A 14799-nucleotide genomic window follows, 5' to 3' on the forward strand; every position below is an offset into this window, starting at 1 on the left:
TCTTCTCAGATTATTGAAGTCATCAACATTTCAGTCAGTCACTTAAACTCTAGTGTTAAACCTTGTCCTTTGTTTTTACAGACATCATCTTCATCTTCTTGCATAGCTAGTTGCACCTTTTTTATTATTTTTTTTTTTTTAGGATAAAGAATATTTGCCAGAGGAAAAGAGCTCCTCTTTGTCATGTTCAGCAAATATTTCTGTCAGTTTAATTAATGAGACCTTAAATGTCTGTAGAAGGAAAAGAAGATACACTCCTTTGGATAATCACTCTCACCTAGAAAAGTGGTTGTGCAAGATCAGTCTCCTTGCAAAATGGAGATTGTTGATTTTCCTGATAAAGCATTATGTTTGCTACATAATATGAATTCAAACATATTTGTAGAGGTCTTAAGAGGCCGTCCTGTCTACCTGTTGGAACAGAGAACTTGAGCACGATAGACTTTGAGTTCTAATAGTGCTCAAAAGCTTAATATGTGACTTTAGCATATCACTAGATCTTTGTGGTGTTAATATTATTAAGGATTGTTCTTCTGAGTATTGAGGACAAAATAAACTGAAGAAAAATTGAGCAAAGAATTTGTGGTCTAAATAGGAACCAACTAATGTGCCTGTGATGCTTGTATTTCAGATTCAGTGCAAGACTGCCCACGTAATTGTCATGGGAATGGTGAATGTGTATCAGGTGTCTGCCACTGTTTTCCGGGATTTCATGGAGCAGATTGTGCTAAAGGTATCATGTTCCCTGTGTTTACAAATGACCACAGTGTGTGTTTGTGATGTGTGGATCTACAGTCCCTATTATTTAACATGGGTCTGAGCTAGATTCAAATAGATCAATATGCTTTTTTTTTTCTTAGATCTCTTAGTTATATATGATCAAGTGGAAGTATTGCTACATTGCAGATGAGCTTGCATGACTACAACTTTTTTTGTGTCAAAGGTAGTAGGCCGAAATGGCCAAAAAGATTTATTTTCTGTAAAAGTGGATTAATTATCATCAGTGCTTTTTGATAATCATCAACTGATCTGCAACATAATACTGATTACCTTACTCGATAGCATGTAATGTATATTCTGGCTTGTCTGAGCCTTACTTCTAGTACGTAGCATCTTTCTTGCATATATAGTTATTCTTTGACCAAAGGAAGTTCGCCTTTTTTAGGAGAATAAGTAGGACTTGATAAGGTCTTAAAATAAACCTTTTCTTAAATGTCAGTTTTAAATTTTAACAACTAAAACTGGGAGATGCATGATCATCAAGGATTAAACAGAAACTTAAAAGACTTCTATAGATTGGGAGTATGAGTTTACTAAGATTTCCTGAGAGTTTGGGATAGCTGTCATAGGGAAAAGATTCACAAAGGAGGACCTCTGTAGCTTACACAGCTAGTTGTCTAAATTCAACGTTTTGGTTGTGTTCCCTGCTCTTCCTGAGCACAGTTGTAACATTTTACAATTTGATTCCTTCTTAGTTTGTGTGAGTTTTAGGCACACTATCAATACCCTATGTTTACTATTGTTTTCCACAGGGATAGGGTTGTTAGTGTTCAAAGGGGGAAAATCTGATGTTTGAAATCTTTTTGAAATGCCTTGAAGGGCCTTAGAAATGTGCTCATTTCTTCTTAGACTCCTGATCCACTCCTGAGGACAGTTTGTTGTACCCCACCTCTTTCACTGGTGTAGCAGGGTGACATCCAGCATACCCGTGCGTGTCTATGAAATACTCATTGAGTAGCTGTTACAGTTGTACTGGAGTGAGTAATTTTCATTATGAAAAAAAAAAAAAAAAAAAAAAAAAAAAACCACAAAAAAAAAACACAAAAAAACCCAAAAAACCTCAAGGGCCTTGGAAAGCTAATGATGTTATTTCAGTGCTAGCTCTACTCATTTTAAGCAATGCTTCAAATACAGCGAGCATGCTATTTGATTACCTGAGAAATTAAGATGCTTGGCAAATATATAGAGGAGGTATCTGTATATGACAAAGTAAATGGTGTGATAATGTGTGCTATAAATACACATTGACAGCTATATGCATTTCTGTGGTGTTAACCTGTGAAAGTATGCATGCAGTGACTGTGTGCTTCACTGCCACTCTTCACACATACATGGCCATTAAATCAACTCATTTGCATTTTGAGTTGTGGAGTAATCCTGCATTGTGTACAGAACTTCGGTGTAACACTGTATTCTGTGTTAATGCTGAAAATATGTCGTTCAGTCTCTGTCAGATAAATAGCTTTTTTATAGGTTACTTGCCAGACTATCTGTCAGGCTTCTGCCCCTCAGTACATTCCCTCTGCTTCCTGCTTTGTCCGTTCTGTGTTGTCTTTTTCCCCCACAAAAGCAGAAATGTTTCTTGGAAGCTTCTTTCAACTCTTACTGTTTTCTTGTCAGACATCGTGGTATTTCTAAAGAATAAAAAAGCTTGAAAAAATACATAAAATGACAAAATGGGTGTGTTGACAGAATTCTCGTGTTTCTGTGCAAGAACAGAGCTGCACATCTTGATACTATGAGACATACCCAGAAGTGTGCGGCTGAGTTAAGGTGTAAGGGCTGTACGCCTCACCCATTTCACAGGCACTGTCATGCCTGTTATGTCCACAGATTTTTCTGATTACTTGTATGCTGATTTCATGTGAGAGCAGTTTCAGGAGACAGATCAAAATTGGGATTGTATGCATAAATGTATGTATATGTATATGTATATGTATGTATAAAACACAGTAAAATGGGATAGAGAATTAAATCTTTTGCAGCAGCATATTAAATGTATGGACACATGTTTAATATACTTTCACCATAATGTTAAATTTATATTTAAGCTGTCACAAGTATGGAAGGATAATGATTTTCTTTCCATCTGATTTTTAAAAAATATTATTTCCCTAGCAACACATCTTTCAATGTCTCAGTTCTCCACTGTAAAATAATTTGAGGCAAGATTCAAATAGAGAAATATGGAGAAAATGTGGAAAAAGCGCCTCAGATGGTTTTTAGAGCTTGATTCATGTGATAACACATGAAAGAGCTTCACATTGGGTGAAACCCAAGTTTGATAGATACGAAGCATGATCCTGTATAACAGTGAATCCCCTGTTAAAAGGCTGGTCCTGAGGGCATCAGAAGCAATGAATTTTGAGACAAGTCATCTGCAAACTATTTGCAGACAGTGCACAGGTACTCCCTCTGTTGCTTCATCCATGTAATTCTAAACAATTAAAAATGAAAGAAATCTATAAAACAGCACAGATTTGACTTCAGATCCATTAGCTCCAGGAAAACGCCCTGAAAATTATTAGAAAGAGATGAACTTTCTGCCCAACCCACAGGCCGGAAGACATCTTCATACCCTGATTGATTTCACACCCTCAAACACTCTAGCCCAATAATACGGGGTTTTATTTCTCACCCTTATGTGTGGAAATAACTTATTCTCAGGTAGCCAACAGATTAACTCCATCCTTGCTCAGGCAGTATTCCCTTTGAAATCATTTGGAGTTTAACCTAAGTAAGGATTCGCTCTAACACACACAAAAAAGTAATGATACATTTTAATGTCATGTTGATAAAATATGGCATATAAAGAAAAAGAAAGTCTGATAATCAGAAGATTATTCAGTGGGTGGCTATGTATCCTGATAAAGAAAATGTGTATAGTTAAAGCCAGTGGAAGATTTGCTGTAAATTGAACTGCTTTGTGAGTAACCTTATGTCCACAATCATCTGTGGGAGTTATTGGTGAGAAGTGATTCTAAGACCAAGGATCAATTAAAGAATGAGACATGCAGCTATGATGATGTTATTTTGGTGTGATGTCACATTTTAATATTCATCTCTATTTTTCTGCAACCTCTATGACATAACCACCCAAGTATATCAAGACATCCTTCTTACTCAGTGTTTCCACTGTTAATGTCTGATAATAGTTTGGTCTTTCAGCTGCCAAGTTCTGTGGTAAATCTGCAAGCAGGCATCCTTCATCATGTTCTGCTTTTCACCATTTGTAGAGTTCAATGTTACGAGTTGGGTTCCTAGAAGTGACTCAGAGTTCGCTATAATTTTGTTTCATCTCATAATATATTTGAAGGGCATGCAACTCTTCCACTTCTTTAACAGAAATACTTTCAAAGACACTGTCATGTACTGTTCTGCAAATGTGCTCAGAGCCTCCTTTAATTTTGCATTTTAAAATACTAGGATTTGCATCATAAGCATATTTAGCTAATCTGCAAAGGTGAAACAGTGTACCATCACATGGGATTTCTGCACTGCGATGGTGAGCATAGCCTGTTAAGAGATGGTGTCCAATTTTATAAAGAAGGGAAAACATTGAGTCAAGTAGCTCATGTCAGCTGCCGTGAAGTTGCTATTTAGCAGATACTTTTAGTTGATTATGCAATGTAATAAGAAACATGTTTAATATTTTAATCTTAAATGGATTGAAGACTTGGATTTTCTAAACCAGAAATTTGTACCATGTTTGATCAGTTGAATTTTTAATCTGATTTTAAGAACTCTAATGATTCAGATTTATGTTATTCGCAGTTTCTTTTCCTGTTCTCCTTGTGTGGGTTTTTCATTATTTTATTTTCATTCTGTTTGTTTTTGGCTTACTGGCAAAGGACGGCGCCACTTTAATAAGTATAAAAAGAAGGGTAGGTTTTTTTAAAATTTCTTTTTATTTCTTTTGCGACATCTATTTAGTTTGAAATAGTTACTAAGCTGTAAAGTGTAGTCTATCTCTTTTTAAATTTATTCTAATGGATTTGCTGTTTCTGATGATTGCCCGAACCACAATAAGAGTTCCTACCACTGCCTTTTTCTCTGTTATGTGTGTACTGTTAATCTCTGTATAATAATGTAAAAAGTTGTCAATTATTAGGTAAGTAAGGTAAAATTGATAGAAGTAGCAACTCTTGCTTTTTCTCAGTTGTTATTCAAATTTCAGTTGTTTGGGACTCTTCTTGCTCTGAGGTTATTCAGAGACTTATTGCTTGGGCAATAGTGCATAAAGTAATGGGGTTTTGACCATTGAATACTCTGCTTGAAACTATTCTCTTAGTGCCATGCTCCCAGTGGCATAAGAGGTTCTCAAAGTGATTACAGTGGGTAAAACATGAATTTTGGAGAGCATCTTGCTGATTAATTCAGTACTCCATTCATTGCTGTAGAGCGCATATGCTGGTAATGTATAGCAGTTAGTATTTCCTCTCTATGTGAGTAAAGAAAACCATATTTGCCTTCATAACTTGGCTAGAAATTTTAGGAACTGAAAATAGTGCAAGGAGACAGAAACTCACTGGACTTTGAAGGGAAAGGTAGAGGTGATGCTGAATAGCCTTCCTCCTTTGTCTGTCCTGCACATGTTCATAGCCTGACAGAAGAGATGGGACCCGTGATGAGGCAGCACTTCACATCTTCTGGTGAATGTGTGTCTTGTACTATTAAAGTGACTCACTACAAATTTATGCAATAATATATTATAGATCAGACAAGTGAAGTAGGTCAGACAAGTGAAGACAATACCCAAAGCAGATTGGTTTGGCAGAGAAAAGAGTGGCAAAGAACAATAGTATAGGAAAAATGCCAATTTATGTATTAGAAGGAGATTGTCTTGACCAATAGTACCTTTAAAGCTAATCTATTGTGCTTGGTGCTTTACAAGCAAAACAAATAAAACCAGCACCTACCTCCAGGAATTTACCATGTCAATACAGGCTGAAAGGGAATGAATGGGAAGCAATCGACAGATGTGGAGATATAAGGAAAAAATATGATATGCACTGTTATGAACACACTAACAGTGTGACTGTTGTGTCAGCTTTGAGGAACAGTGTGGTAAAAGGCAGTTTTAAAGAGGGATAATGGGGCAGACAGATAACATCATGTGGGTAATGGAGGGCAAATGAGGCCTCCAAATGAGACAAAGCATAGGAAAGAGCTCAAAAAAGCTCTTTCTAAATTTGACTTTCAAAAGCATTGTAAGTCACAGAGAGGTTGAGGTAGAATTGTAGCAGTGAGCAGTCTTGGGTGGAGCAGGTCTGTAAATGAAGTTGAAACCTGAAGTTCGTGTTCTATGTGATAAGAGGAAAGGACCCGGAACAGGACTGGGAAAGAAGAGCCCCACAGCTGAAGGTTAGATTAACAGATTAATGTGATTTTTGCAGCACTGTTGCACACGAGCATGGCTGAAGAAGACTGAATTTATCAACACTGAAAAAAAAAAAAAAAAAAGGTGTTGATTTGATGTAGATTTTATTTACTGAAAGCTAGGGCAAGAATTATGACAAAGAGATGCAATGCAGAACAGACCTGTAAAACTTTGTCAAAGCCTGATTGTGAGGCAAAGGAAATGGATGAGTCAAAAGTAACATCCAGACTATGAACCTTAATGGCAGGTAGAACAATAGTATTGTCCACTGTGATAGAGCAAGAATACAGGGGAGGGCTTGAGAAGTGGCAGGTTAGAGATAAAAGAGGAATTAAAGAAATAAAAACTTCATTGGCAAGCATTTTATGTGTTCATAAGCATAGCATGTCTCATCACTTACACCATACTCATTAAAAAAAAAAAAGAAAAAGAAAGAAAAAAGTGTTTTTCTTTAGAAATACTGCATTCATGACTTGTCACCCACACATATCTCACATCCTTTCTTGCAGTTGACAAAATTCAGCATATTCAGCTTCTCCCTTAGTATCTCTTCCTGGGTGGGTTTGTTTTTGGGTTTTGTATGTTTATGTATGTGTGTGTGCCAACTTATGTATGTGCTGCAGCAGCAGCACAGCCCTGGCTTGTCACTCAAATCTTTTCTCACAGTGGGTGGAAGCATCATTTTGATACTTGAACAGACAAGGCTGTCTTTGGCAATGTTCGTCTCCAGCAGTTTCCACCTCTCTGACTCAGTACCTTAAAATGCCTTTGTTATAAATTTTCTTCTTGTTTTCCTAGTCTCATATTTTACTAGCAGACGTTTTTCATTTCTGGCAAACGGATCATGTCCTCACTTGCCTTCCAATGAGTTCTATGTACAGGGCAGTTCTTGCCTGTCTGCCATCAGTTTTCTTAGTTTTACAGAACCGCAGTACACCCTGAAAAGGGTTTTGCGCCATCAGCTGTGCCTAAAATAATTCCGGAATAAATAAATGGACATGTAACCTGTTTTGACAGTGATTGACAGTCCTTGCCGTCTATCAGCTGCTATCTTGCCTGCATAAAATGAGATAGTAGCTTTGATCCAGTGTCAGGTAGACAAGTAGAGCCAACACAAAATTCACCACTTTAACTTCTTCTAATTGGCAATTTAAACAGGAGCCAAGAACCGAAAGGGTCACAGGCTGAATTCTTTCTGATTGTTAGCAGTCACGGCTCCAAAAGGTGCTCAAGGCACACAGTCAGTACTGCGACAAGGAATAAAATACAGGAACCATCATTTCTATTCTGCAGCTTTCCTCATCAATCCTCATGAACTCTGTTGGAGATTAGAGGCAAAAACGAGGGAGTGGAGAGTCTGGACTTCAGAATTCTGTAACAGATACCTTGTTAAAATTCTGTTACAACACAAGTCATTTAGCATCCTAACATTTCACTACTCTCTAAAAATATGTACCTGTCCCTATAGTACGTTGTAGATTCAATGTGTAGTTTAGCAGATGTTTGCAAGGCATGTGCTATTAGTAATGGGATGGTGACAGAAGAGTACTCAGTTTACTCCCTAGCCTGTGCTGGGTTAGAATCAGTGCTTCATATCCTTTGCATATTTTGAAAGTAAATATTTACAAAATGGAAATAGGACCCAGGAGCTACTTTTAACATTGTGAGTATTTAAGAAAATGGGCTTTAAAAATATGGATTTTGACAATCAAAATATTAACTTCTCATTGTTCTTAAAGCTTTTATGGCTTCTACTGATTGCAGCATTTAATTCAGGCTTATGAAGAATTTACCTGCAGAAGAGCTTTTCCTGAATAGTTTCAAGTGGGGATGCTCCTGTTTTTTAGAAGCACGTCCTTCCTTCTGTTTGTTATAGTTGTGCCTTTATAGGGCAGCAAAAATGCTTAAAAAAATAAAGATATTTATTTAATGTTGTTAAATATACCCAATACTTATGCATCTAGTATAGCAACTTAATTAGCATTTGTTTTCTATATTAAACTGCCAGCAAACATACAGCCAAACTTGTGCCCATGGATTGCATTGCCCTTTCATATGTTTCTGAATTCATGTTGCAGCGTATGAACTTGAAATTATGTATGACTCCTTTTCCCAGAGAGCTTGCAGGATAGTGGTGCAGCTAAGAAGGTAGACTTATTTCTGTAGCAGAAAATTTCGAAGACAAAGCTAAAAGGATTAAGAAAAAACTGGAGAATGCTGAGGAATTCAGTAAGGAAGGAGGAGGGGAATAACTGAGAAAAGTTGCTAATGCCACTGCTGGACAAAACATGATAGGTAAAAAGAAGTGGGCATGTAAGTAATTACGAGTCTCTGATTTCAGTGAACACTAGTGCATCTTTATCTGATCACTCATTATCCAGCCTGTAGAAATTTAGAGACCAAAGACAGAGCCACAGTACCATAGCTGAGGCCTACAAACTGGAACCAAGTTTTATTGGCTTAGTGTGATAAGGAAGTTTGCTTTGCTTATGTTCAAGATGGAAAATATATGAAAACACAGCAAAATCTTATTAATGGATTTTTCTTCAACAGCATTATAGTAAAATTCTCATACTTATTAAAAGATGGGTACATTCATTTGATCTCTCACAGCTGCTTTCAAAGCTTGCTCTATTATCAGTTACTTCACTTTATCTTTCTTCCCTTCATATATATGCGCAGCAACAGCACATCTATTTGCACAAATATTTTCTGTTTCAATGGCATTCCAATAAATAGAATATTTCAAAAGGTTCCCAGTGCAACAAGGAGGTGGACATGCATACAAATACATGCAGAAGACAAGCCATTGTGGCATTTAGTTTCTGGCAAGTCAAAAAAATCTTTCTTCCAATCTTATAATACTTCCATTGCTGACTAAGAATCTCTCTGCTCTAACTATACTCTGCTGAGCTGAATTGTGCTCACTGTGATGCATGCTTTGTAATTTGTTTTTGTGTTTAATTGGTTACCTTATTTAATTGTGTTGCAATCTGCATTTTGTTTTTAGATTGCATTGTCTCCATGGACTTGTAGTGGTGTTTGTTTATTTCATTAAGTTCTAAGAGCTTGTCTTTGCAGTTGTGTTGGGATCATCTTGGAGTCCTTGCAATGATGGTAAATGTCATTGAAGCAACTATGATTAAGTAGTATTGTAAATCACATTATAGAAATACAGCTGTTAAGAGATCCTTAGACATTTGCTGTCCTTGAATAACAGAAATAGCCCTAAATCACAGCTTTAGATTTCAGCATGCATAACTTTTTTCATATCTACAATCTAGATTTGAACCTGTAATTTAGATCTTTTCCTATATTTAGACCCTATCTGGGTGATATTAGATTCAGTTAGCTGTCATCCCCCTTCGTTTGTTCAAACAAACAAAAAGATTTCTAATTCAAATGTAGAAAAAACATTTAAATATCTGTAGCTGACGTGGACCTGTACAATTAATCATGATTTAAATCTTTTCTGGTAAATTTAATAAGGCAAATAGGAGTAACTAAAATGAGACCAAAGGAGTCTGGGTTTTAAATACCCTGGATACTGCAGCCTGTGGGTGCAATCTTATTTAGTCATAGCTAAACTATTACCAGAGAAGTAAGTTTTTACACCATTCACTGGGAATGATGTAAAATCTTACCAAAAGTATTTGAAGAAATATTTCACTTCTAATGTCTTTTTCTAGATGCATAAATTACTTCATGCTGTTAGTGCTTCTCTGTTATGAATCACAACACATATGTTTGCAAGGATAATTCTGGTATTTGGTGTTTCTCCTTATTGCAGCTTTTTTTGTGAGCTTGAAGCATCATCTCTTTGATTCCTCACTGGCTCTTTCCACTGAGATATAGCTACTGAAACCTCTGAAATAGTTTAGTTTTCCCTTCCTCCTCAGTTTTTCCAGTGATGAAGTTATCAAGACATACAAATGAAGATCTACATGCTTGCCTATGACAGTAGTTGATTTCAACATCTGTTTATTTCCATCTGTTGGTAGAAAGTAAAATTTATTTCTCTGCATGTTCTTGTCTCAACTTCACTGCTTATATCTAAAGTAGAAACTTCACAGCTCTGATTCAGTGTTACTACTTCCCACAGAAAAAGTTTTAGATTGCAAGGCAATGTTTTCAGGACATTTGTATCCACCATCTACATTTTCCTCCAATCCCATGTATGATACAGAGAGTTAAAAGAATTCTTCTCTTCCCTCTGTTTTGTTTTTTTTTTTTTTTTTCCTTTTTATTTTCAAAGGCACAAAATATATGGCAAACAGATCAGTCACACTCTCCTGTGGTAAACCAGAACCAGTGCAGAGTAATTTCCATTTCCTTGAATGCATTGATGCATATCAAAATTAAGTTGAACCATGCTGCTCTTCAACAGTGTAGATAGGGAGGAACCTAACTGAGTTGGCTGCAAATCAGTCTACCATTTTGCAAATCATCTTAGTGTACTGGATGGAGAACTACAATCTTTCCTTTAAAACAGGTAGTGATAGCTGCAGTGGTAGCGCAGTAGTGGAGGGGGAATGTACAGGCTGACAAAATGTTGAATCCAGAATGTACTAAGAAGGGGAAGTCCCTGAGACATTTGAACCGTGGCACATCTAGCTTGATTTTTCAAGTATCTAGGTGAATTTAAATGTCATCTTTTCTCTCTGTCTCCAATTTGTAGTTTGTTTTATACCACTTGAAAATCTTTTTTATGTTCATCTATGGCATTTCCAGGGATACAGTACAGTGGGCTTTTTCTCTCTCCTCTCAGGATTGCAATATCTTTAAAGAACTGACTTAGATCTTTGTTGATGGTTAGCTGGATTGTCTTAGCTCATCTTCATGTTAGCAGTAATGAGGCTTCAGCCCTTTCAATGTACGACTAAATTAGTTACGATGTATCTGACATTTACTTAATTTTCATTGTCCCTATTCTTACAGACTGCATTGTTATTGTTATTAAAAATACAAGGGTCTATTCATGAAGCAATTTTTTTTTTTGTACCAAGTGACCAACCCCACAGAGATAATTTTAAAAATTTGCCGTGGTTCTGGAAATTGCTGATAGATAGTGTGGGAAGACATATTCATATTTCTTACATAGAATTTTTGTAATAGTTGTAAGCAAAGCAGTTATCTAATAGAAATAGATTTAGAATGGTAGAGGAGGGAACAGCAAGTGTTGTCTTTTTGACAGATAAGATCACACTGAAGGCAATAAGAGAAACTATGATCTTTTTGATAAATTTTGGCCAAAGCAAAAGTTTGCTGAGTGTTCAGAAGAATGTAAATATTCATTGTGCAATTAATGCTGTTCAGTCACTTCTATAAAAAATCCTGCCATTTTTTTTGTAGAACAGCTTAAGTACTTATTGATTGAGAACTTCTCTAACTCCCCAAATGGAGGCATCCCCATATCTCTACAGGTATTTTAAATGAATTGAATTAATCATAGGCTTAAAAGTCTCTAGTGATCTTCGTTAACTTTCCTGGGTTTAATTAAAACATCTGTGCGCTTTTAATTTATCGATTCATCCAACTCATATGTCATGTTTTTAACACACCCCAGCATGCTCTGCATCATTTTTAACCCGATTTCCACTTAACTAAAGCAATTAAATTCACCCCGGATTAATTAAAGCATCCATACTTTAGTGCTTAAGTCAGCGTGTGCTGCTTTCCCCAAATGGTTTCTGAATGTCAAAGATTTGACACACCTGATGGGTTTTTTGTCCTTCTAGAAATTCTTCTGTGAATCTCTTTCTTGCTTACTAATGTGCAGTTTGACAGAGCTAGACAATGGAGCTTGGTAAGGCTTGGGTTTGGGCAACTGAAGTAAGGAATGCAGAGCGTGACTACTAGAAGGGCTGTATATTTCCTCTTAATACTAACCTGGTGCCTGCAAGCATAGAGTAGCAGTACTATTAAATCATTTAAATTATTTTTATGTTCTGTAGTCAAAGTAAACAGTTTCTTGAAGTAAATAATAAAGCATCTAATGTCAGTAACAGTTGTTCATTCATCTGCTTCTGGGTGAATTTCTACAAAATTATTTCTGCTTGGAAGAGCACAAGGTCTTAGAGAAACCTAAAAGATGTTCTAGATCTTCCTAATTTTCACTGTTCTTATGAACATTTCAACCTGACAGAAGTTCGTGGTCTCTGATGAGCAGGCAGTCTAGTCAAACACCATGCTTCCTGTGAGGCATAAAGAACAGATGAAAGAAAATGGTCCTGGATTCATTCAATCTCCCATTCCAGAATGATTTTCTTGGGCTAAATTTGCTAGATTCTTAACAGAAAAGTAACATAGAAATAGTTTAAACAAGTAAAAGTGAAACAGCGTAAACCAGCGAGTGGTCTTAGAAGCTATTTCAGATTTTCATATCCATAAATCAACTCCAGTTAAAACTAATAGGCAGGCAGACAAGCAGTGAAATGTGCGCCCAGCTGTTTAATATAGGTTTAAACATAAAATATGAAGGAAAGTGTTGTCAAACAAAACAATTGTGTTTTTAAACTGCAAATGAGAATACTCATATTTAATGTCTCCTAAATTTTAGACATACTTTATGGGCAAACAGTTGATGTAACAAGGGATGTGATAATTTGTTATGTTTCAGTACTATCTTGTTTAAATAATAATAATGTAAAGTTTAGAGCCAACATTTTGAATCAGGTTTTCAGAAATTAACTTCTTAACTGGGCTGATGTTCTGAAACACAAATATTTGCAATTCCTTTGATTGTGTGGATTTTAAGCCATTTAGAAATTAAGATTGTTTATATCTAAATAGGTATAACTTCACTTTAGGATGCTGTCTGTAGGCAAGAACTTGGGTGTAGCTTTTGGAGTGAATCTAAAATTGTTCAGGGCTTTGGTATGCAATTGTAGTAGGATTCAGGTCTTAACATCAGTAAAATACGTCTTCACCTCCTTACATCTTAATCTAATTTGTCCTCTGAAGAGAAATGAGCATTTGTAGACTAAATGCTACATGTGTGGCACCAAGATAAAGACCAAAAAGAGAAAAGCCTGGCACAATGAGACCCTCTTCATATTTTTTAGGTATTTGGAAACAGTCAGTTGTAAATAACATTGATTTTTGGATCTTTCCTTTATTTCTACTCCATTTTGGAGCTGACCTGGAATGCATTTATTGGTTTCAGGTTAGAATGTTGTAAACAGTAATCCATCTTCTTTATATACTGGCAAAATCATGCATAATCTCTCAGAAGTAGCAACTTAATCTCTGCTAAAAGGAAGTCCAAGTGTGAGCTATTACACAGTCTGAATTAATTATCCCCTAGAGGAACTTCACCCAGAAGGCTCACTGGGAAGGTTCACTGGTAAGAAGTCTGACCTACATCTGTCTTCAGTACGATTTCTGGCGGTCAGTGAAACAACTTGATTTCTGTTATGCTAGCGTCCATTTAATTTTTTTATATAACTAGGAATTTGTGCAACTCTGTCCAGAGAGCATTGTCAAAACTGCCCAATCTGTAAGTTCAGATGATTTCTGGGAGACAACTATGGAATGTTAATATAATTGTATTAAAGACTTGAAAAACATTTACTCTTTCAAAAAACGTTTACTGTTTTGTGATACATAATGACTTCCCCCAAGCTTAGGGACATTGAGCTGACTTGTGCTAATGAGTATAGCAAAGAATTGTCTGGGAAACCAGACTCAAAAAATTTGGAAATTCTTTTTGATGAGAAGACTCAAAATGTGTCCATTTATTTGGAAGTAGAACCAAGTTTTTGTCTGACCCCATGTGCACTTTGTGTAAACCTCAGCAATTGCTATGCATGCTAATATTAGAACATAGCCTCAACTGTTGGATCATACTAGTTATGATAGACAAATCAGATGCACAATTATAGTTACCACATGTACAGAATAGGTGATCCTTGTGCAGTCTGTAAGTGTGTGCTGTCAGGCACATTTCTTTTAATCTGTTTTCTTTAGCAAAAGTTTCAGGACTGAAACTCACTTCCTCCTCCTAAACAGGAACATCTATAGCTAAAAATAATCTTTATTTTTCTTAGGTCTGATAAAGTTCTGTGCAGTTCAATAAGGGCTGAACGTATCTTTCATAGGAGTATAAATAGTGTCTTTTCAGAATGTTTTTTTTCGAATGTGTTTAATTGTATAGAGGTCATATTATGGAAATAAAGTTGTAATGGCTCAGACCAAAATCCCATTTTACCCAGGATTTCAGCTCTGATGGTGGCATACGGCAGATAGTTGAGGAAGAGTAAAAATTGTACCTGTCTTTGATGCTTCTCCAGTAAATTCTTTTGGTTCTAGAGATAATATGTGTTAGAACTTCCTATAGTAGATGATGTCTCTTGTGTATAGTAGCCTTTGTAGATTTTCATTCCATGAATCTGTCTAATTATGTGTTCAATCAGGGAATGATTTTCCATGAGTTTTAACTTTTCAGATAATCTTGCTAACTGGTTGATGGAATAGTTAGCAGTACTTAGGGTGTAAGGGCACTTTAGATGATGTCTAAGTGCTCTATTAGTGCAGCCTTAAACTTGCACTTCAGCACTTAAGTCCTGATTTTCCTTACTGCATGCATTGTGAATAGACAGTCAGGCTCATCTTTTATGTGCACAAACTTGTGGTAAGAA

General features: G+C 36.1%; 1 protein-coding gene across 11 annotated transcripts in view; it reads left to right on the forward strand.

Annotated features, from left to right (window-relative positions):
• Nucleotides 1-14799, forward strand: part of TENM2 (teneurin transmembrane protein 2) — a 727803-nt gene that overhangs the window by 617751 nt on the left and 95253 nt on the right. For 7 of the 11 annotated variants that reach the window (XM_026858437.1, XM_026858438.1, XM_026858439.1 and 4 more), the window contains 2 exons: nucleotides 632-733; nucleotides 4632-4664. In XM_026858437.1, coding sequence (XP_026714238.1) covers nucleotides 632-733; nucleotides 4632-4664 — 135 coding nt within the window. The remainder of the gene's footprint in view (nucleotides 1-631; nucleotides 734-4631; nucleotides 4665-14799) is intronic. The other 4 variants (XM_026858440.1, XM_026858441.1, XM_026858442.1 and 1 more) reach the window with 1 other exon arrangement.

This window comes from Athene cunicularia, assembly GCF_003259725.1.
Source record: "Athene cunicularia isolate RWA chromosome 13 unlocalized genomic scaffold, athCun1 chr13_part1, whole genome shotgun sequence".
NCBI classification, from domain to species: Eukaryota; Metazoa; Chordata; class Aves; order Strigiformes; family Strigidae; genus Athene; species Athene cunicularia.